The 23,789-nt window shown below is 46.7% G+C and overlaps 2 protein-coding genes across 3 annotated transcripts in view; both read left to right on the top strand.

Annotated features, from left to right (window-relative positions):
* Positions 1-6,869, top strand: part of BATF (basic leucine zipper ATF-like transcription factor) — a 31,812-nt gene extending 24,943 nt beyond the window's left edge. For both annotated transcript variants that reach the window (XM_010393052.4, XM_019283957.3), the window contains exon 5: positions 1,075-6,869. In XM_010393052.4, the coding sequence (XP_010391354.1) occupies positions 1,075-1,281 (207 nt within the window). In that variant the 3' untranslated portion in view covers positions 1,282-6,869. The remainder of the gene's footprint in view (positions 1-1,074) is intronic.
* Positions 6,870-11,417: 4,548 nt separating this feature from the next.
* The window catches only part of FLVCR2 (FLVCR heme transporter 2), a 36,486-nt gene continuing 24,114 nt past the window's right edge, over positions 11,418-23,789 (top strand). The window contains 2 exon segments of the mRNA XM_039553328.1: positions 11,418-11,912; positions 11,914-12,024. Coding sequence (XP_039409262.1) covers positions 11,511-11,912; positions 11,914-12,024 — 513 coding nt within the window. The 5' untranslated portion in view covers positions 11,418-11,510.

Genomic DNA, 23,789 nt, shown 5'->3' with positions numbered 1-23,789 from the left:
CAGTTTGAGCTATGGTGGTATGAAAGGAGCCACCAGCTCCATCTGCCCCAGGGTTTTCTAGCTTGTGTTTTGAGGAGAATGAGTCATGGGAAAACTGGGACTCCTGGCCTCTGGGTGATTCCCATCAATTCCTGAGTTCAACAACAGTCATGATTTCCAAACTGTTTGGTCACACCTGAGCGATGCTGTTTGCTGTGTGAGCTTCTGCTGCAATTGCTGGGTGCATTTCGACCTGTGCATGGAGTGGGCACCATCAGGAATCAGCGTAGCAGCAGAGGGGCGAGCAGAAGGTTTGCTTTGCCAATGTGGTGGTGCAGCTTTCCAGAGCCTCCAAGTGCTGCATCCTGCTTTAGCTCTCTCAGCTGAGTTTCCAGTCCTCTGGTCCTGCCCAGGCTGCTGGCTCCATGGTCAGTTGATGCCTGCAGTGTTTCAGCCTGGAGCTGGCTGCACTTCAGCAGAAGCAGAGGTAGCAAAGGCGTTGATGCTTTCAGTAGTGTTGAGACAAGGCTGAACATCATTATTAACCCCTTTGTTGTTATTCTCATTAATACCAGTATTAATTCAGTTCTTCTGAGGCCTCAGTTTCTCTTTTCTTCTGACTCAAGCGTCTCCCCTTCCTCCTCATCGTGCCGCTGCTTTCCCCGGCTGCTAGCAGGAAGCAGTGAGTCTCTTCTTTCCAGGGCAATGACAGGTTTCCTGTGACAGGTGGTTTTCTGGTTAAAGACGGCGGTTATTCAACGTGCTCTCCCCCGGGGGCTGGGCTGCCCGGGAAGCGCCCGGAGATGTATGTGTGCATGAGAGGGAGCGAGAAAGCCTGGGCGGGAACAAGCCACAGTCAATTCTCGTAAGCTGAGGCCGGGGAGCGTGGCTGGGGCTGCCAGCATCGCACCCACACCCGGCCTGGCCAGCTGGGGGAGGAGGGTTTGCCCAGGCGTGGCTCTGTGATGAATTTACCAGAAATATATCATTCTGGAAATTCTGTGGGGCAGAGAGGCACAGGACCGCAAGCCTTGTGTCCCCAGCTCATCCTATGGGTCCCACGCTGAGGAAGCCCCTGTGGTTTTGTCTCCTCAGGAGAGTGAAGACTTGGAGAGACAGAATGCTGCCCTGCGCCGGGAGATCAAGCAGCTGACAGAGGAAATGAAGCACTTCACCTCAATGCTGAGCTCCCATGAACCGCTCTGCTCCATCCTGGCATCCCCTCCACCGCCTCCAGAAGTGCTTTATGCCACACACTCTTTTCACCAGCCCCACATTAGCTCCCCACGCTTCCAACACTGAGCCAGCCAGCAGGACAGCAGCATGCCAGCTCCACTGATGGCAAGAAGTAACTTCGTGGGGCTTGCTTTTCCATCCAAGGGAAGGAATTGGACAGACAGACATTCCTTCTTGATATGTACTCTTGAGTGATTTGCCTAAGACTTGCTCCCTGTGCAGAAATGGCAGAGCCACCATGAGGCATCTTTGGACCGTTTCCAGCTTGGATTCTGGGAAGAAGAGGCAGTCACAAAAGGGCACCAACCCCCTTTTCTGGTCCTTGTTTGGGGAGACTCACAGGAGTGTGCAGCGCCGGCAGCCTCCATAAGAGCAGCTGGCTGTGGCACGCAACAGCCAGAGCTCCAGAAGAGGAAAGGGAGCAGGGGTGGAGGGAAAGGTTGGGGGCCACAGAGTGTCAGGGCAAAACTGGTTTATTTTTGTAAAATAAAGATTGAAAATGCTTAACTCTTTGTTTCCAGTATAGGATTTGAGTTACTCCTAAGGCCTGGCATGATACACTGAAGACACAGGCAGCAAGAGGGGAGAACTCGGAGCCCAGGAAACAGCCCTGCATGCACAGGAGTCTAATCCAGAGCCAGTAATCAGAGCCCCACATTTAGAAGGGGGGGCCTATGCACGTAGGCTGGACAGGCTGAGGAAGAATGGTTTGTGGGGTGATGGGGTCCCTGGGGAGGAAGGGTCCCTCCTTGCTGCAGGACTGGACCTGGCTAATGAGTGTGACATGCCATGTAGTATCACAGGTCTCTTCCCTGCTGACCCTCTTGGCTCCCTGCTACTGGTGGCTATGCCTCCACATGCTCCCCTTGCTCCCCTTGCATGTGTGGAGGTGCACTGCCATGTTGTGCCAGCTCACAGGCAGGTCTTGGTGGGCTGATGGAGCCTTCAGCTTGGCCAGCAGCACAGCTGGGAAGGAGCATCATGGTATGGAGGGAGCTGGTGATGTTGTCCTCGAGTGCACAGGAGAAGCAGGACCTAGCAGGACTCTTGCTCCAAGCTACCCTGCTAAGGCACGTAGCTGCAGTCTACATTCTTTCCCCTTGCCCATCAGTCACAGCTCTGCAAAAGGCTGCTGCACTGCCTCATGCATTGAAATAGATGAAACCCGAAAGGTCAGAGAGGAGTAGATTAGTACTTTTGAGTTTGACTTATTGGAAACACAAGCTGGTCCATACAGGCAGTCTCTGCACCTTACCACACACCAGCCAGCAGCCCACTTACCAGCCCCACTCTATACACAAGGCTGAAGCCCACCTGCCAGGGGTTCTGTTGCTAGCAGTGGCTCAGTACTGCTGTCATCTTCAAGGAGCATCAGCTGCAATCTTTTCAGCATAGAGTACCACAAGCAGTGCTGCTGATGTAGGCTTTTAAATGAGGGAAATAGACCAGATTTGTTGATATCCTTCTCTCAGGCACGGACAAGCAGCCTATTTCCAGATGGGTTTTGGCCCATCATCATAGCCCTCATGAGCAGTTGGGTAAAGTCTGTAATGTGCCATGCTGTGCACATTTTCTCTCTCTGGTTTGCACTAGCAAGATGATAACCAAATACTGCCATGCCTCAGCAAGCTGTCCTCAGGCTAGGTGCAGGTAGCACTGTGATTTCTCCTGCCATGGTCTGTTCAGAGGTTTGTGAGCCTCCTGCCTCCCGTTTCTGTGCCAGCACAGGAAGCACCCTGGTCAGAGATGCCTGGTGTCAGCACATTGGCCTGGGTGTCACCACCCTACAAAAGCAGTGTAATACCATTACAAAAGTAATGGGTGATTGCACTGCCCCTCCCTGTCTGTGTGGCTCTGGGATGAGGGATGAGCACATTTAGGGAAGGACAGTGGTTATTCCAGCCAGGGAGCTTGGTTTCTGCATATATGACATGCAGGATATATCTACAGGAACAATTTCAGTGGGTCTTACACCACCCCTCTCTGCAAAATCTCACACCAATAGGCTTCACTCTAACCATTGGTTCAACAAACAGAGCTGCTGATTCCTTGCACAGGAACTCAAACATGCTTTGAGCCAGTCAGGCTACACAGGCTCTTCCCAAGGTGCTTTTCTCTGGAATTTGTCCTTTAAAGCCTGAGAGAGACAACTGACTCCAGCTCTGAATGAGCTTGTCTTTACAGGCTCTGCTTCTGCTCCTTGAGCTTCTGGTGGATTTTCTCCCAGATTTTTCACTTTCACTTCTGCTAGTCCTTAGCATTTCTGCTAGTCCTTAGCATTCTGATGTTCCCAAGCTTCCTGGTTTACAGTCAGAGAAAAAAGCTACTGCTACCTTGCTAGGGATTTGCTGTGGAGGGCACTGCAGGCTCATGCTCTTCGCTGGAGGATGCAACAGAGTCCCACCAAAGCTTGCAGTGTTGCCTATAGTGAGAGATCTCCTTCCTTGCTGTGACCTTTCTATTTTCTCATGGCTATAAAATGCTAAGCTTGGTTTTAGCTGCAGATGGAGAAGGTCCTACCCTGATGTATATGTCAGCTATGCCCACACAGATATGAAGCCAATATCTTTTCTGCAAAGCTGTCAAAGTCTAGATCCTTCAGACTGGGTGGGGTTCTGTGTAATGCCCACAGAACTGCAGAACTCACTGGTAACGTCTCAGACTTAGTACTGCAACTCAGAACGAAAATAAGCAGCAAGTGGTGAGACTGGGAGACGGGTTTGCAACAACATCCTCTCCAAAACCTAAACAATATTCTTGGCATAATCAGTTAATGTGTCCTCCTTTTGCATGGCTCTCTGTGAGCTAGAAGGCCTCCTACTGGCGTTGCACTCAGCTGTTCAGGCCAAACCCAGCCATTCTGGCGTTTGCTGCTCCTAGGAGACACATCTTCCAATCTGACTTGTCTTTGCCCTGGTCTCGCCCGCAGAAACCTGATCACAGAACATGCTCTGCATTATTTAAGCCGGTTTTGACCTCTGCTTCCTTCTGGTAATTGTGAGGTGTCTGGGAGGCAGTCTCTCTATGTTATAAAGAATGGTTCTCCTGGGAGAATGTCCTTATCACCCAAGCAGCAAGGGACAACATATCCTTTCAACCCTTTCAAACAGAGGCTGGAAAAAAGACCTTTTCCTGAGGCTATTTGCAGAGCTGCACGAACTGCTTGCTTAGGCTGTGTGAGAAAATTCCTTCACTTCTATACTGGTGCTGTCTTTTGCTTCTCTTTCCCGGGCTCTGGGCCTCTCCTCAAGACTCCTCATATGCTGCTTTTGATTTCTAAGTAGCCAAGTGCCTGTCCTCTGGTGTGGCCCTCACCGTTGTCCACAAATGAACTGCAAATGAACCTAAACGAGGAGCAAGGTGCAGGGCGGTGGCCAAGGCAATAATCGCAAATTGCTTTCGATTGTCTGCTCTTACCAGCAATGCAATTCCTGTGATTTTCATTTCCATGGCATCTGGCATTTCTCAAGTGTATGTTATCTGGCCATGCCCAGCCTTCAGGAGCACTATGGTGCTGGCTGCTCCAAGGGAAGGGGATGCTTCTGGGCACACAACTGGATAAACCGGGTGATGGCTGGGCCTGTGGAAGCCTGTCCCTGCCCCAGTAGGATGGCAGCGCCTTTCTGTTGCGCTACATAGTTCCTCACTGAAAACCTCTCTCAAAGCAGTACATAATCTAGTGCTCACAGGAGGCTGAGAGACTCTTTTCCAGCCGGGGAAGGCCAGACAGGAGGGAGACAGCTCTGCTCTGCAAGCACAGCCTGCCGAACGCTGCGTGTGTGCTGGCCTCTGCTGGGCGAAGGCTGAGCGCTCCCAGCCAGCACCTGCACTCCTTTTGGCAAAGGGCAGACTAAGCAGCTCTGTTGCCCGTTTCGCTGTGGCTCCAAAGCATTTACGCACTTGTTTTGCAAATCCTATCTCAGAATTCACTTCCATTAGAGCTGCCAGCCTGCATCGGCAAGAGGATAACCTCCTGCATGCTGAACCAAAGCAGCAGCCCACAAAAGAGACCCTCTTTCTGCTTCTTGCAATGATCATAGTGTACAAAGCAGCACTTGTCATACAGAAATGCTGCCTGGATGCTAATACTTCAGCACACAGAGATCAAAGAAGATCAGGAATCACTGCTAAGAGGCAAAGTATTTTTATAAACCACAAGCTATCAAGAAGAGAAAAACCAAAGCATGGCATGAAATGGTGAGACTTTCTCCTAACGAACAGCCCTGTGCTCACTTTGTCTGTGTTCTGCTGTGTTTTTGCCACCTTACTGATTGGTGATCTGGAGGAGATTTGAGCAGTGAGGCAGCATTGTATGTATCCATAAAGGCTTTCTGGGTTACTGAAAAACCCCACCCAACTAAATGTTAGGGAGCATATATTCATCACTTGCCAGGGCAGGGTTACAATCAGTGTGTTAGGGTTAGAACATGAGACTATAATTTTTCTTTCAGTTCAGGTTGCACACACCAGCTCCTGTGAGTTCTACTGCTTCAGAGACATCCACGCAGAGACAACACACCTTCCTTCCAACTCTTGTCCCAGTTCTGTCCTTTTCTCTAAGACACAGTCAACTTTTCTCCCTGCACAACAGTGGTGGTTTGGTGCTGTGGTACTCAGAACTTTTCCCAGGTTCGTTTTTTTGCTGTAGTGTGAGTGGGAGAAAGAAGAGGGACATGCCTGAGTTCAGCAGTGAGGCTATGCACATTTCCAGCACTCTTTTATTATTAATGTCAGCTGCAAACAGTAGAAGATTCAAATCTTTTTCTTGTGTCATTGCCATGAACTCGTATGACTCATTGAGATGGAGGCTGGAGGATGCTGATTAAGAAGGGCTTGTATACTTCAAGCTTTGGTATTTGGAGTTAATCTGTGACCCTGATCTGGACTGGGCATGTAAATCTAGATTATGGCTGAGTTTTGAGGCTAACTGGCACTTTTTTCACTTCTTTTATTCTGAGCTGAACAAAGAGATCTTCGTGTCTCATGTGTGTGCCTGGTGCACAGCAGAGGAGTGACGTGGGTTTGCTCCAATAACAGAGCTTATGCACAGCTTTCCTCACAGCCATCTATATCTCCACAGCTTTTCACAAGCAACGGTTGAGAGGTGGGCTTAGATACTCAAGCAGCACAGCAGGCTAACCACAGTTACACAGTTTTTGGATTAGAGCAGGTTCCCATCTGGCCTGATCAGAGAATAGGGCAGAGCAAGTTGGTATCTGTTTGCAGAAGGCCATGCAGAGGTAGCATAAGCACCCTGTGTCTGGAGGGGTGTGCACTAACCAGAAACTGGCACCTTCGAGGTACCTTGCGTTCAAGTGCTCTTCCATCCTGTGCACTCCTTTTACATCTTTTTCTTGCTGCAAGGAGGCAGCTGTGAATATTAGCACTTCAGCTGTGCCCTCCCACCTACTCTTTGCAGTTCAAACTTACCGGATTCATCCACACAAACATCACATCTGAACTGGACAGGGTTAAATTAAAGCCATTACTCTATTAAAGCCAGGCTTTGAACAGGGTGATTGGATTTGCAAAGAAGTGCTAATTTCAAGCTGCTCTTGGGCAAGCCCTTGCAGCCCAGGCTGGAAGGTGTCAGACTGGAAAAAAAATTCTGCCCCTGGCAGGGCCACACAAATCACCATAACTCTTTGTGCCCCTGTAAAATAGACACAGATGATGCATCCTTGATGAAATTCCCAGAGAGTGAGAGCTACACATGAAATGTGCTGAAGGGGAGCAAAACATTATTTCCCTTCCATTAGCTGTAATTTGAAAGGCCTAAAGCTTTGAACAGTACAGATTTGGTGCTCAAAGTTAGCCCCTGCACAACTTCGGTGGTTCTGAGGTAGGTCTGCAGTCTTCTCTAGATGAGATTTATGACTGTGCAACTAAGCCATTGTGTTTTGTGTAGAGGAAGGTAATTTTTGCAAAATTTTGAGTGCTGCAGAGGTTGCCTGCTGCACTGTTATGAATGGAGTTGTCCACCACTGTTCATGTACCCAGATCTTTACACTGAAAATGTAACAGGAAAGATTCTTAAGGGTATCGAAATAATTGTGTATCAAAACTACAGAAATAAACTAATCCATTGCCTTTATAGGCTTTATACTGGGTGGCTCTTGGGATGCAGAAAGCTACAGGTGCCAGCAGAGGGCTTGCAGGGTTCCCTGCTCTCTCGGGGAGCACCACTGGCTTTATCCAGAGCAGCAGCCCTGCCAGCCCACGCTGCACCGTGTGTCTCCAGCTGAGCACTGCATCCAGGTGTGACCCCAAAATGAGTGGCTCTGCCAGCTATTCGAGTCTTATCGTTTGGTCTTATGATACAACTACCTGACCTCTGAAGAACATCACTAAGGCAGTTTGGGTGTTGAACACAATAGAAAACCTTCTCCCTTCACTGACAAAGATCTTGTAATCTTTCCTGCAGTGTATATTGTGAAAAGTTGTGTGGGATATCTGCTGACAGTTCTTCTGGCCCTAAATGCTATCAGTTAAAATGTGATAGAGCCACCTAAGAGCTGAACTAGTTAGGTTTTGTAAGTGCAATGATGAAATTTAGAGGCACAAATAACAAGGCTGAGAGTTTGAAAGCAAGGGACATCCTGCGATCCTTTGAGGTTAGATACTTCCCATTTAAAGGGAACGTAAAGAAGTGCCTGGATGTAAGATCCCATAAATCCTTGAGTATTTGCTTTTCCTTAGCAGTTTTCTCCTTTTGTTCACTTACTCCTTGGATCTCTGAACCAGTGTGGGAGAGAAAAGACACCAAGGAATTATACTTTTCACAATAATTTTCTACTATACCTTTTGCACACCTTCCAAGCCAATTTACATCACCCATTCATATTGCCTTGCTTGTCATTGAGCCCTGTTGACATGTGGATTATCATTGCTGTCACCATCCCTAGCATTTATATTTATTGGGTGGACTTCGAGAATAGGAAGCTTGTTGCAAGGCCTTACAGAACATAAAGGAACTGTATGTACTAATTGGTCATACAGGAAGCATGTATTCCAAGACTGTCAATGTTGGATTTCTTGAGACCAACAGGGAAGAGGATTACAGAGGTTAGGCTCTACCTGATGACCAGTACTGTTACACTTAATTTGTGTCCTGCTTCTTCCTCTGATTTAGTGCATTCCAATCTTTACAGATACTTTTGGCTCCAGGATCCTATAAGCTTTTTAGCACTTATGTTAATCTCCATGTAAAGGAGATTTCCCTCTAGCTTTAAAATCCACTTCAAGGGGTTGTCCTGAAATATAAATAATTTTCCATGGCTAAGAAATTTTTATATAAATATGCTGTGATGAGGGAAATCCAAAAGCAGCTGCTCTGTTGCTTCAAGAAGGGAAAGAGGCATGTGAGTAGAAACAGATGCAGTAATAGGGAGAGGAGGAAATGCAAAGCACAGGGATTTTATTTTAGTATTTTATAATTAGAAACTGGCAAATTATATAAAAGGGTGATTGAACAGTTCACAGAGTCAGTGAACTCCAAGGACAGGAGTTCAAGGAACTGTGGGCCTATAGGCATGAAAAACACTTGTCTGACTCAGCTTTGAGGAGCCAGTGTTGCTTCCCTACCTTGCTCCTGTTCACTTGACGGGCTGCAGTCACCAGAGGCTGGGCACTGCTTTCATGCATCTGATTTCAGCTTTTATTTTCAGCAGAGTCTTTGTTTTAGTCATTCTTGACTTAGCATTTGACTTTTCTGATAGGACTAAGACATTGGAGCAAATGGCTCCTTGCTTGGCAGTCTCTGACTTGCTACAGATCTAATGTTGATGCTGAGTAAACCTGAGGATTTTTGAGAGAAATTTAGGAGCGGAAGGTGGGACTAAAACAAAACTCAAGATGACAGACTGTTTCTGACCCCACTGTGGAGTAGGGCTGGCAGGAGGCAAAGGACCCAACATGAGTTTCTCAGTTGTCTCCTGTATATCTAAAGATTTGTCTATGTGTGTGTTCTTTTTTCAGTCATGTATTAAGAAATTTAACTGTTCTCTGTGTCTTCCTGATGTGTGACATTATCTCCTCAACTCCTAATTTGTTTTCTTTATACTTTTTCTGCTTGTTCTTTTTCTGAAAACCACATTCAGTCACTGATATCTTCCTCTTTGCTGCCAGAGACCTTATGACAGCAGACTGCCATAAAGTCCCTAATTTCATTATCCTGCATTTATCTGAGTTTACAAATTAAAGATGCCATGGACTGTGATAATACTTTCAGTAACAGATAACTAAAGCTACAGTCCTAAAGTTATTTCAACGCCAATGCAACATGCAGGTGACATATTTAAGTTAGGCTTGAGTAACTCAATAATGTCTTAATCACCTGCAAATTTTGTTCCTTGCTCTGTTAAAGGGATTCTTAATAAATGATTGTCCTCTGAACAAACCCAGATTGCCATCCTAAAAATTGCCTGTACATTTCTTTTCTTGATTTTGTTTTTTGACTGGTCTTTAATCAATGATAATGATTACCTCTGTGTAACTTTGATTTCTGTATAATATTGTGGAAAATTTTATAAAGATATTTTCAAATCTTATCAGCCTAGAAGTTAATTTTCTGTACTATCTCACTGTTATGTCGTTAGAGTTCTCAGACTAAGCAGTTGTTGAACCATGACAGTCTTTTTCCTGCTCCTTTTCACCTCTGCCTCTCTGCAGTGCTATCACTCATTGCATTCCTGATAAAATTTAGCTTACAAATTCATTACAATAAATTCCTCTGTTCTTTCTGCTGTCTCAGTGCAGAGTTTCGAGATAACTTTGGTTGCCTAATTTAATAATACACGGGACTGAAAACCTCTTTTCTGGCTTTTGCTTCTGAATTTGTCTTTCTTATTTATTATGTAAAAAGGCTACATTATGATGATGTTGTACCATTGTGAGAAGCATCCCAGGTGAGGCTGGAGGTTCACTGGTAAACCTGTGGGCTGAGGAGGGAGGGAGTAGGAGGGTTTGCAACTCTGCCCTGCGGAGCTTTCAGCAGACTACGTAGCGAAGACTGCACTGCTCTGCTTGTCTCTAGCTCTGCTTCTGGCCACTGCTGGGAGTAGGAAACCCAAGCAGGTGACAAGAGGCAAGCTCTGTGAGGATACACAGCAAGAACCACTTAAACTGACATTTGTTCGCCTTGGAATAATTTGTGCAAAGTTTTTTTGTTTTGTTTTGGGGTTTTGTTTGTTTGTTTTCTTGCATGGTAAATAAGAACATAAAGACATCAAAGCTGTTTTTCTCTCTTGGCTCCTGACAGTAGGTAGATAACTCAGAGGACAGCAGCACTAACCTCTGACAGTGTTCCACCAACTATGTAAAAAGGCTACAGTATGATGTAGCTACCAAGTAAATACAAGCCAGAGAAACTTCACTTTTTCATACTCTGTATTCCTTTGTTTCAGGAATACAACATCCAAAAGACATTGCTCCCATTTTTCCAAATGAATTTTGACCTGTGTGTTAAATGTGGGAGGAGAGCTGAACACCACCAGCAAACTTGTGTCCTTGTGCTGAGGAATGTTTATGCAATTCAGGTAACATGATGCTAATTAAATGAACTGTAGATCATAAATGATCTCCAGGCAGGCGTCTGCCAGTGGCGCGTTGCTCAAGTAATGGGAAAACAAGCGCTGACTCATTAACTGCGAATTCCCCATGAGAAGGGAAACAAACACCACTTTTGGCTCTTTTACTTCAGTGACGCTGAGATGTTTTAACTTTGACTTCACTGGATATTTTCACTCTCTAGTGTGCCATGTCGCGAAAAAAACCATCAGAGGCCAGCCCGAACGAAACCCAAACTGGTTCCTCCTCCAGGACTCCACCCTGGCATCTCTGGCGGGGTCAGGCATTGTCCACTCGCTCACAGCCTCCCCAGGTCACAATTCTGCTCAGCCCACGTCCCGTTCATCACCGGCAGCCGAAGCCTCTCCTGCCCCCGGCGCGGCCGGGCAGTGGCGGGGGCGGCGGCCGTGGGGAGGGGGTCGCGGCCCCTCTACTGCGCAGCGGGCAGCGCCTCTGCAGGACCCAAGCCGGGGCTGCAGCCCCACAAGTGCCCCGGTGGTGCGAGGGGCCCGCCCTCCCCCGGCGGCCCGAGTCCTTCCCGGCCCCGCGGCGGGGCGGGGCGGAGGGCGGGGAGGCCCGGGCCAGGCCGGGCCGGGCCGGGCCGGGGCGCCTCCCCGCGCGGCGGCCGCCAGTGAGCGCGGCGGGGGCGGCCGGGCGGGGCGTCTTGGGCAGGTGGTGCTGGCGGGGAGCTGAGCCGAGCCGAGCCGGGTGCGGACCACGGTGCCGGCATGGTGTTGCAGGAGCCCGCCGGGGCACCGAGTTTGTCGACTGCGGTGGGAGGGGTCGCTGATGCCACCGCCGAGGTGCAGCTGTCTCGACTTCGCTGGGCCGTGCTGCTGCTCTTCAGCAGCTACTCCCTGTGCAACGCCTTCCAGTGGATCCAGTACGGCAGCATCAACAACATCTTCGTGCGCTTCTACGACGTGAGCGCCTTCGCCATCGACTGGCTTTCCATGAGCTACATGCTCATCTACATCCCCTTGCTCTTCCCTGTCGCCTGGCTGCTGGACAAGAGGGGCCTGCGCCTCATCGCCCTGGCTGGCTCGGCCCTCAATGCCATGGGTGCCTGGGTGAAGCTGGGCAGCCTGAGCCGGCACCTCTTCCCCGTCACTGTCATGGGGCAGGTCATTCTGTGCCCTGGCCCAGGTCTTCATCCTGGGCATGCCCTCACGCATCGCCTCGGTCTGGTTTGGCTCCCACGAGGTCTCCACCGCCTGCTCCATTGCGGTCTTTGGGAACCAGGTAAATGGGCAGCTACACCCCGGCTGGCCACGCATGTGGGGTGGGCCTTCACCTGCCTGGCTGGAGACTGAGAGTGCTAAGGGAGCAAGAGATGTACAAGAGCTAAGGGGTAAGGGCCTGAAGGGCAGCCGCAGAGATAACACGAATTTACATGAAATTTCTTCTGGAAAGTGCAGCTGGTATCTGGAAGGATGCCACTGGTGTTAGCCTGAGGGCTGATGGTGGTGGCAGAGGCAAGTGGGACCTACGTCTACAGCGTTCGGGGCAGCATGGGGGTTAGGTATGGTTCTGGCTTTAAGAAGTCTTTGGCTCAGGCTCTTTCCAGTGCGCTCCGCTTCCTGTGTGTGTGAATCTCCAGTCCAGGGCTGTGATTCAGTATAATCATGAATGGCCTGCCGGGGAAAGCACAGTGCTGGGAAACTGCTTCAGGCAGAGTGTCCTTCAAACCTTTTATCTGCATCTGGACTTGACACTGCAATAGTCTCTTGCTGCTGACAACTAGATGGGACAAAGGAGATTAGCTGTCTACTGCAGACAGTACTTGTCATTGGGCCCTGGAGGCAAAGGACTTTAGCATTTTCATACCTCTTAAAAGTAGGTGCAGAATTTCCACAAGCAGTTGCTTTGAAAAAAAGAAAAGTTCCCTTCAGGCAGTGTGAGGTCAGCTCCCCGAGCACTCTTGTATCAATGTGGGTGCCAGAGGCCGGTGACACACTTGCTCAAGCTGTGACTATCTTGTAGCCGGCTAATGCTCAGAGGAGATAAATTTTTACACAGCTTTGAAATGATCAGGGAAATAGCTTCATGACCCTTGCACCGGAACACTTGCTCATAGCAGTTGAATGAAGTGAATAAGCCAATACTGATGCAATGGGGCATAAGTGAAGTGAGCCTGGCTCTGCAGCCGTGACACAAAGAAGAGGAAATCAGAACCTGGCATTAGCTGCTAGGCTGGACCTGTTCCCCTTGCTTTTAGATGCAGTGTACTCCCCTGCATGTGACTCTGTGCACCACCCTGGATCGTGCACCACCGCCTGTGGGTGGCTGCCATTCCAATTTGAATGGTTTTCAATTCAGGTAGCTTCTAATGCAGGCTGCTTCTTTCTATGTTTCTGTATTTATTTAGATAATGCTGATGCAAAAAGAGGTGAATGCTTGGAGATGGTATTTGAGGAACTAAAGTTTGTAGAACAGCACTCGGGAATTAAGGGGACTGCTTTACATCTTTTGGAAAGAGAAAATGTACTTGTCTTTATTTGAGTGCATTTAAGCTTTCCTTTTTGCTCTTATCATCCCTTCTAATGGGCAGGTTTTTATGTGTTTTTAAATGAATCTTTAGAGTTGAAGGCATCTAACTTGACATGAGCAAATAAGTAACTGAGCATTTTGCTGTCAGACTTTTTAAAAATTATTCAGGAGGAGTTACTCAACAGTGCGCTTTAGACGTCCAAACCATGAGGCTGTGAGCTTGTGCTATATGCCTGTGTGAAGTCATCATCATCCCAAAAGGAGTGGCTTAGTATAACGGTTGTGAAAAGCAAACTTTGGCTACCCTTTTGGTGCTCCACACTGCTGTGGCGGTTGAACTGACATGACAATGAGACCTCAGTTCAGTACATAGTCTTTGCTTTGTAAGCCCAGACTTTCCTTTTAGAGAATCGGAGAAGTCAGAAATGGCAGTGATTAAAGACAGAGCATATGCCACAGGGAAGACCTATTTATTTCCATAGTCAAGCATAATCACAGTGAATGAAAACTAGCTATTTTGTTTACTGGTGATGTTGGGCAGGGGGAAAAAATAGAGGCATCCATTTTTCCTGGCTGCAGTTAAAGACTCTGTATTAGGGAGTGTTAGCAAAGGGTATAATACAGTGGTTTTGTAATTGCAGTATGGTAAATTATTCCCTATGCTCATTTCTCTACAACTATATAGGTTTTCCTTTCCTTGCCATGTCACTTAGTGTAATTATTATTATTGAATACCAAGCACTGTTGTCCCTCTCCATTAAGAATTGCAAGCAACTGTATGAAGAAGCAGGGAAGTGTCACTGCTTCTTTATTTTCTGTACCTGCCCTCTTTCTGCTCCTGCTCTCTTGGCCCCAGGCTGTACTTCAGCAGCGCCGTCCTGAGGAGAGCCCTGTCTGCTGGCTCATCTCGGTCTGCTGGGGCCATGTTTGCTGAGGACATCGCTGCTGATACAAGAAGCTTAGATTTTAGGGGTTAAGTGCTGTGGGTACTGCTAGTATTGCACAGCTTTGCAGGTGCTTGCTAAATAATGTGCTGCTTGCTGAACATTGTTATACCGGCCAGGCAAAGGGAAAGGATGTATGGGACGATAAGGATAGGATGCCAGACCATTGATAAGGGGAAGAAACCATGATCAGAATTCCTGCTTTCAGACCTTGGAACTGGCTCGAACCAGCTTTGGGGTTTGGACTTGGACCAAGACCTCAGAGAGTATGTGCAAAGAAGCAAGGTGAAAATTTTAAGTCTGAGGTAGAGTGTTTACTTCATCAGAGGATGACTTTACTTCATCCCAGAGACCCCGGCCCACGACCACCAGGCGGCACTGCGCAGGCGTAATAGAATGCTAACCTAATTATAATACAAAGCAGCGACAGATGATGAATATGTATAGGTGTATTGTGTAACTTGATGCATATGTAATTTGTAACCAGATATATTTCAAGCTGAGTACCACAGTCGGCACGCATGGTTTTTTTGGGGCTACCCTCCATGCGTCCGGTGCCGCAATAAACATACCTACTTTACAACTTTCGAGTTGTAGAGTCTTTCCTGCGTATCACTGCTGCTTGCTGACTGATGGTAACCTTCAGGTTCAAAGTTAGCCCTGAAGAGTAAATCATTGAATCAATCAGACCAGGTGTTAAATATCCTTTGAAAAAAACAAACAATCCTTAGTAAGGTATCAGAATCACCTCACTTGTTTCTGGCCATGTGTTGGCTGTGTATCTGAAGTGCAAAGATACGTTAGATTGAGCACTCTTGAATCAATGCTGGAGAGTTTCTAGAAGAGTGTGAACACCTGTGGAGGTGATCACATTCTCTTGTTTACCCACTGCTGGTTTTCATGATATTTTACTTTTCCACGTTTTAACAGGAAGATACATAGGTGTTTTTCCATTCTTTTTCCTTGTCATGCAAGTTCATGTGTGGGGAGGTATAGAATGAAGTTTGCATGTCAGATGCTTTGGCATTCATATATTAGTCTTATTAAAATACTACTGGCTTCTCATTGCCTGAAAGACTAGGAAAAATCTATATGGGGACATTTCTTCACGCTGAAGATCTGGGGTAAAGAAGCAGAAGTGTTATGGAGAGTTCACTAATGTTCTTCAGATGTATTTTAATATTGGGAGGAATTTGTCTGATATGCTTATGAAATACAGCTGTCAGTAGTAGTGTGCCTGCTACATCAGCAGTGTTCCCTGTGGAGCACCTCGGTGCTGGATATCTGTGTGAAGTCCCACACACAAGGTGGATAGGAGAGAGCTGTCCGCGTAAGGCTGTGCTGCTTCCAATTTGTTGTATTGATTCATCAGCTGTGTCCCTGTTTGGGGCTGTGTTTGACAGGTAGCAGCAACCAGGCTTCTAACTTTTGCGTTGATGCCAGACTGTGCATCATTCTGCCTGGTGACAGGACTTGCAGTGGGAAGAAACGCTCTCCTGAGGTACTGGCATTTGCAGGAGTATGTGCTTGCTGGAGCAGCAGGTCTTGCCCCTTCGTTTAACATACTTGCTCTTCTGTAACATGGGGATGAGGAAGCACACAGTCCTTTGGCATGACAGAACTAACATGGTGGTGGGGATGTTTAGGTAGCAAGTTAAGTTTTCATGGTATTTTGAAATTTATGAGCTGGAGTCTGATGGCCAGGTACCAGCTCTCTCCTTCAGCTGCCATGGTGCATGCTGAACTGCTGTGCCTGGGTTTTAAGTGTCTCACTTAAACAGCCTGAGGCAGAGGTTTTAGGTGGTACCTGCAGCTTGCTGGGAGTGCCAGTCTCAAAGTGATTAGGTGATGGCTTTTGAAATAGACAAAGTAGGTGCTAAGCTGTGAATGAAATTCAGAAAAATGTTCTCTCTGTCACTTCTGGTGTGTCCTTTCCTCCTGTTTTGAACTGGGGAAAGAGTCTGCCAAGGGTAGTGGGTGAGATGGGTTTTGCCATGTATTTAGGTCTGCAGCATGTGAATGGCCATTGCTTTTGAGCTGGTGATCCTACAGTGCTGTTTGTGCTGAGCATGTGCCATTGATGCCTCACTGGTAACTCTGTTCTGTACCTTTTGCCCTTCAGGAAAGACAGCATCTGAAAATCTAAGAAGCATTGTGGAAATTTATCATATCCTGTGGAATCCCTGTCTTCCAGTCTTTGAGTGGACTTCTAGATTTCTTTGGCTGTTCTCTCTCTCTGCTGGAGGATTCCCATGCTTTCAAATGATTCCCTGCTAGAAATATGGACAGATGGTGGTGATCTGTCTCACAGCCCTCTAGCTTGGCCCTGTATCTCCCAGAGTTTTAGCTATCAGAATAGAGATTTTAGTGGCAGTACCTAATGGTTGACATAGTAGCTTGTAGTGACAGTAGTTAATGGTTGACATTCTCCAGCCCTGTCTCCTTTCTCTCCCTGAAAAAAAAAGGGCAGGGTGGATCAGGGCACTCAGATCTCAGGGAGTGCTGTGTAGCCGACTCTCCAAGATCCTGGATGTGGCTCAGTGTGGGAGGGCGTGCTGACCAAATAGCACTGTGGCTTTTGCAGGAATACCTGTGTTTCTATAAATGGATGTGATAGCCTGAAATGAACTTTTTCTACCCATTTCATCTGGTGCTCCCTTCCCAGACATACACCAAGGGCAGCTCCCCCTTCTCTCCCACAGAAGTTGGCTTTTGGGTTAAGTTCTGCATGGGAGTTTAAATGAATGTCTGCAGTGTTTCTGATGGGAGGGCCTACCCTACAGCACCCTCAGCACTTGCCCTGCAGGATCCCTGGGATTGTCTGTATTAGGTGACTGGAGTAGGTCCTTGACCAAAGCATATCCTCACTGAGGATACCAGTAGCAGCTGAGGTAGCTGTCAGAGCTGAAACCCCTCTGCTTTGTTCTCTCTCTCGTCTACTGCTGTTGTTTTGCTGTGTTGTATTTCTTTCCCAGCAGACTGGGGGAAGGTGCATTCAAGGCTGACAGGCCCCAAATGACTTGCACAGAGGAAGAATCTTCACTGTACAGCATTGCATCATATTAGGCATTATGAGACGATGCCACAGAAGCAGAAGTGTGATGCGGAAGGGAGTTTGCTTTGTTTTCAGATGGGCTTTGGTTGCGCAAGTGCAGTTTGGAAAAACAAAATGTCCCCTACATTAGTGGGAAAGTCAAATAGAGCTTAAATCCGGTCTTATCACAAGGCTTGATTACAATTTTTCCTTTCACAACTTGTGTACTTTTTTATTTTGTCTTAAAACACTGCAAAAAAGTTATGTAAATTGTACAGATAGGTACATTGGCTTCCTGACTATCTGAATTTCCATAGGCTCTTGTAATTTTGCTGTCAGTGGTATGGAAGAAGCATATTCTGGACACCAATTCATACAAAAGTTTACTGTAGGAACTGGCAGCTTCTACTTACACAGCACCTCAGTTGGGCATTTTCAATTCTCCTGTGGCCTTTTGTATGGAAAGACAGCTGGGACCTGTGCTGATAGCAAAGTATTAGGAAGCCAATATGCAATTGGGAGGCACAGGGGGAGAGAAGGGGGTGGGTGGCTACTCTGCAGGTTGTGATACGTGAATTATAGGGTCAGAAAGTTCAGGTGCTCTTGTGAAATGTTATGGTTACATAACATTTTGAGGGGCACCTGTAGTTAGAAAAGGAGGGAGGGCCTAGGACAGAGCTTTGATACCCAGACGAGAGTAGAAGAGGAGGCTGTGTTGCCCAGAGCCTGGAACAGGTATCTCCTCAGAGGGGCTCCTGAGTGAATCCAGAGGAGATTTGGAGTGTATCCTCCTCACTCTCCAAAGTCGTGGCTTGGGAACTTGCTAAGACTGTGTTGAAATAATGGTGTCTGAAAAGCCTGTTGTATTGGTGTTTATCAAAGTATAGATCTTTCAATTGCTACATTTGCTGTCCACTTGGCCAAACCAGCAGGCTGCTGGTCTTGGGGTTTCCTGGGACTCCTGCTTATGCTGAGCCTCTTAAAAATTAGCATCACTTTTCTCTTCCTCCATTCCCGATTTGAGTATTTGGTAACAGACAATTTGGTATGTTTGTGTGCAAGTAGCATGGATTTTCTGTTGACTTGTTCTTTTGAACTCCTGGATGAATACCAGCTGGTCCTGATGCCTCATAGAAGATATTAGTTGAAATAAATTGAGTTATATCTTCCACTCATAACGCTTCAGATTTTTGCCATATGAAGAGGTTGTGTTGATGTGGAAACATCCAATAAATATAATGTCATGAATGATGGTCCAAGACCTCCCTCTTTCTTGAATGTTCTCCTTCCACACTGATCATCTTTCGACCCTTCTGTCAGGTTTCCTGATTTTGTTGTGTTTGAAGAGTTTTGACTTAGTTTGTAAAGCTGTTCTGGTGCCTCTTTTGGCCTAATTATGGTTTTAATTTTTTAGCTTGATCCAGCTTGCTGTCATTTTTCTTTGAAGGAATAATGTCCAGTTTTTGAGGTGGGTGGTTTATGTTCTTGTTGTGGTTTTGTTTGTTTGTTTGTGGTTTTGGGTTTTTGTTTTTTACTTAATTGTGGTTTCTTTACTCTGTTCTAAAATATTTTGCTAATATTCTCTAGGCTTACACTGAGCCTCTGATTCAGTGTCTTTGCACAGTCTTAATGCCACTTGCAAGCATTTAATTTCTTAGGCTTTTCTTCTTAATTTCCATTTAACACACTTCTTTCCTTTTAGGCAACTTCCTCTTGTGAGTTATATATTGCTGTAGTGCTTTGGAGGTTGTTTCCTTTTTTTTTTTTTGTCGCTGCTGCAAGGAAGCTGAATTTGTGTGCAGTGCAGAACCATTCTGTAATATTGATCATAGTCACACTGTGCTGTTCTGGGTCGAATCACAAATTGTGCTGCTTCTTAAAAGTTTTCCTCAGAAAAGGGTATTTATGGAATCCAAAAATGCAGTCTCTGCATCATCCCTGTCATGATGCTTATTTAGCTTGCAAGGGCATTGTCAAAATTTCTTTACTGTTGTATACTTTTGCTTTTGCAGCATCTCTCTGTCTCTGTCTTTTAACATTTTAATTGACCTTCTGGATTTGGTGGTCCCTTCTGTCAACATTTATACCTACTTGTGGAATTTTACAGGGCTTCTGTATTCTTGTTGCTGACTCGTAGTTTTCTTTGAGATGGAGGTCCTCTCCTGCACTCCTCCATTGATCATTCATTTACAGTTTTTATGCTGATACACCACTGGTTATCTTCCTTCAGCAGACTCTTAGCAGCTAACCTCAGACATGTGATTCTCTTATTTCAAGACTTTGGGTACATTTATACCATCTTCTTAGCTACTTGCTCTTGGTTCTTGTACACACATGAATATTGAATCTGATGTTGTTGTTGTGACTGGTCCTTGGCAAAATTCAGGTAGGAAATACATTCTTTCTATCCTTTACCAGGCTCTAAAGAATAAGTCATCTGAACAGTGCACTCCGCTGTAGTTGTTGGCTTTCCTGGTAGTGTGTTTAAAATTACCCCAAAGCATTTTTAAAATAAAGTGCCAGCAGCCTGATCTCCTGGAGAGATCCTCAGAGATCAGGACAGTTGGTGGGGTTTTGGGAGTTCCCCTTCTGTTTTCTTTTTTCTCTTGAGGAATTTTGCCCATATATGTTGCCGGGGTGACAAATTGCTGGGTGCTTGGGAGAAACAAAAGACCTGGCCACAAAGGGAGGCGTCCAACGGGCTACTCTCTTTCACCTGGACCTGTGGGCTGGGGTTCTCAGCGTTTGGATGGAGAAAGAGGCTGCCATCTTTGTGGAGGGATTTAATCTGCTGCAGGCTTCTGCTTTTCTGCTGCCTTCCTTCTACCGTGAGTTGAGCCCGCTCACTGGAGCAGCTGTTGCACCAGGACCCTAACACCCCACCTTACTAGAAGAGGGACCTGTTCACCATCTGCTCAGGTGCCTCAGGGAGAAACCCCAGGATTCCCAAGCCTGCCTTTCCCTGCCCCGCTGGGAGCCGAGCTGCGGCTGCCCTGCCCCCGCTGTTGCTTTGAGCCTTTGCTGTATCGTAGCCCCGCACACCCTGCCTGCCCAGGCCTCCCGGGGTTCCCGCTGCAGCTCCAGAGTTCGATACATCTCGTCTGCCACCCGGGATTTGTGCTCGTCCCTGATGTTCCAGCCTGCTGTTCCTGAGGGTCCGGCTGGACACCGGGATCAGCTGCCCAGGGGTTTGTGAAGCCTTTGTTCCATCCCTTCCCGGGATCCCAGGCCGCCATTGCCACGTGCTCCCTGAGCTTGCTCCGGAGCGGAACCATCGCACCCGCCCCGCTCACCGGGAGCCGCCAGCGCCCCTGCCAGCTGTGATCGGAACTGCACCCGAGGGGAAAGGGCCTGACAGCCGAGACGGCTGGGACTGGGTTTGTGGTTCTGTTTGCTGTTACTGCTGTAGTTATTGTTGAATGCCTGGTTATCCATATATATATAGAGAGAGAGACAGTAAAGAACTGTTCTTCCTATTCCTCATATCTGCCTGAAAGCCCCTTATAATTATAATTATTTGGAGGGAAGGGGGTTGCGTTTTTCATTTCAAGGGAGGCTCCTGCCTTCCTTGGCAGACACCTGTCTTTCAAACCAAGACAACAGTGCTGGGTGTTTGGGCGAGAGAATGCTGAGTGATTTACCAAATTTTGAGAACAAGCTTATCTGTATAGGTATTGGGGACCTACCTGCCTGTGTAAAGGTTGGAGATACAAATTGAATAAGAGGGTCCATTATGATCCATTATGACTGATGGTCTCTGTAAGGAGGGTAGCACAGCCTTTTGTAGAACTAACCTTATTTTTACATTGCTTTACTTTCGCTGATGTGCAAGGTGTGGAGAAGGGAGAGAAGTTATTTTTCCCTTTCTAAGGCGTCTTTTAAATTTTCTGGTTAATTGGTCACAGTGTTTTTGTGGGTTGATGGTAATGTGCATGCTGACCTGCTGAGAACCAGGCTAAAAATCTCCTTGTGAAAGGTAAAGTATATGCAGTGTAATAGTCATCATGTTGTTGAGAGCTTGTCTTCTTTGCTAAAAATGGTATGAATAATCCAGGGTCTCTAAGTGTCATTCAGGAAATCTTCAGTTTTAGTCAAGTCAAGGGGCCTCATCTTCACAGAATTAATAGAATGAGTTGCTCTGAAATATAAAATGTCTCCTATTGCTATGATATTTTTTGTCCATTCTGCTACCGAGTTCTTATCAACGGTATAATGAACTCCTAATGGATAAAAGTTGTTTCTTTTTGGGTGAGGAGAAGAGAGAGGATAAAACATCCATTTATGGCTAGAAAAATTGTTCAGGAAACTTCTTCTGAAAAGGCAACAAGCAGTTCAAAAGAGTTGGGTGAGTCTGTGACCCATTGGGTAAGTGATGACTACAGGACCTCCCAGCAGAAGATTTCTAATCAATTTGCAACACAGACTCTCAATACCTCCTCTGCTAGGTATATCAGATAGATCCTTTTTCAGCTGGACGGAGACTGGAAAAGATTGAATCTCAGCTGTGATCCTGGAGAAATTTACGTCAGAGGTCAGAATAAAGCGTGGATCTCTCCTTTCCTGTTGTTTTGCTGCTGTTCAGCAGCTCATGTGGCTAGCATGTGATTGCAGAGAGAAGGAAGCCAAGAAGTATCTAGCACAGGAATCCAGCTTAGTTCTTCCAAGAGTGAAACAGTGGTAAGACAGAGTCAGTTTCTAGTAAGGTGTTTGTAAACCTTACTTGGGAAAGGGTGGGTGGCACATGGGAGACCTGATATATATGAGAGTCAATAGACTCTTCCCTCGAATGGAAAGGAGCAATGTTGAGAGTCTTTTCCTCAAAGGTTAAATCTTTAGGAATACTCTGGAGATAGGAGTGAAGTGTAGGCTGGCTGTGTCCTGGTCTGACCAGGCACACTAGAGCCACAGGCCTGCACTTGGCCACAAGGAGGACAAAATAAATGTGCTGCAGAGACAAGCAGGCTCCTGCCGTCTACCAGCGATCTCTGTGAGCTTCTGTGTTTGATGCTATTACCTTTTCTGTGCAGCTGCAGGCTTGTGCAGGGAAGAGGGGGGCATGCAGTTTGATGGAGATTAGAGCTTGAAGCCTCTAAACCACATGGTAGTTGTGCTCACTGTAGTCAGTGAGCAGTGCAGAGGAGGAGAGCCAGCCTGACTCGCTGTGATGAGAGGCTGGGGATAGGCCATGTCTGAACAAAATTGAGCTCTGGCAAGTTTAGTCCTGTGTCAGTCTGTCTGTGCCATGTGGGTGTTAGGAAGGTTTATCCTCCCTGATGGTCTTTTAAGTTTCATGCTAAACTCGTTCAGTTCTTGACTTGCTATCTGGGATGGCACAGCTTGGGTTTGTCTTCAGTCTGCATAACCATAACTCAAATGTTTTATTCCTGACAGTGCCTTGAACTGGTAGGGCACATATGTAATCTCTTGGTGGCTCTTCCTACTAGCTCCCTGTGATGTCCTAACACCAAGACTGAATTTAGCACAGGTATCTTGTTGCTGATCCTGACCCAGGTTATCCAGTGGAGGGCACTGTTTGACACAGGAGAAGTTTGGCCAGACATGGTTGAAAGTTACTTGTTTGTAAGCTAAATAGGTTGCCTGAGGGTAGCAGATAGCTCTGTTTGAGTCATAAATATTCTTCCTGTCTCAAAAATACATCAGCTGGATGGAGCAGTAGGGATTTTGAGGAGAGTTTTCTGGGGCTGGAGGGCACAAGCTGATTTTTAGCCTAACTACCAGATATGGCAACCAAAATATATGTGTTCTGAGGTCTTTGTCTTGGCCAGTGAGTGAGTCTTCCAGAATGAATCTATCAGCATCCCAGAAACATAGAGACATGTCAGAGAAAGCATGCAGAAAGCACAAGAAGGTTTTGCTAGAAGACAGCCTGGGAAACTTGTCTGAGCTCGTGCCTGGGCTACAGGACTCTTGGGTCTTCTGCTCTGTGCTGACATGCTTCCATGAGGTTTATGGGCTGCACAGAACTTGTCTTCCTTAGTCCTTGTGTTCTGTACACTTCAGAGTAGTTTATCCAGGGACAGTTGCCAAGCTCCATTAGTAAAACAACCTTGACATCTAGGATATGTGCTGTCAACACTTCCTTTGCTTTCAGCTTTGATGTTCTTGTAGGTTCTCCTACAAGCACTCCTGGTGCTTGCAGGGTGAGCCTTTTCTTGGGATGCTGCTCATTTGAAACTGTGTCAAAGTTGGCTGAGCCAGATTAACATCTCACTTATTTGGAGTGGTCAGGTTTCTGTCTCAGTCCTTGCCCTTATCTGGTTGGAAAATAAATTGGTTCAACTCAGGTTCAACTCATTGAACCCAGCAATTATTCTGGTTGGTCTTGATGGTCTTGTTTTCTGCCATTTTTAATGAGCAAAATTGTAATACCAGGTGATCAGGCCAGCTCTAGAGCAGGGGCAAGGTAAGCAGTGGCATGTGTGTGTGGACAGGAACATATATTTGTGGGGGAAGGTCAGGGCAGGCAAGACCTCCACTTTGATGGAGCCAGGTATTCATTCTGCTCAATTCTGTTGTAA

Source organism: Corvus cornix, chromosome 5 (genome assembly GCF_000738735.6).
Source record: "Corvus cornix cornix isolate S_Up_H32 chromosome 5, ASM73873v5, whole genome shotgun sequence".
Classification (NCBI taxonomy): domain Eukaryota; kingdom Metazoa; phylum Chordata; class Aves; order Passeriformes; family Corvidae; genus Corvus; species Corvus cornix.
Note: the sequence above shows the minus strand (reverse complement) of the source record. Positions and strands in the feature narration are given on the sequence as shown.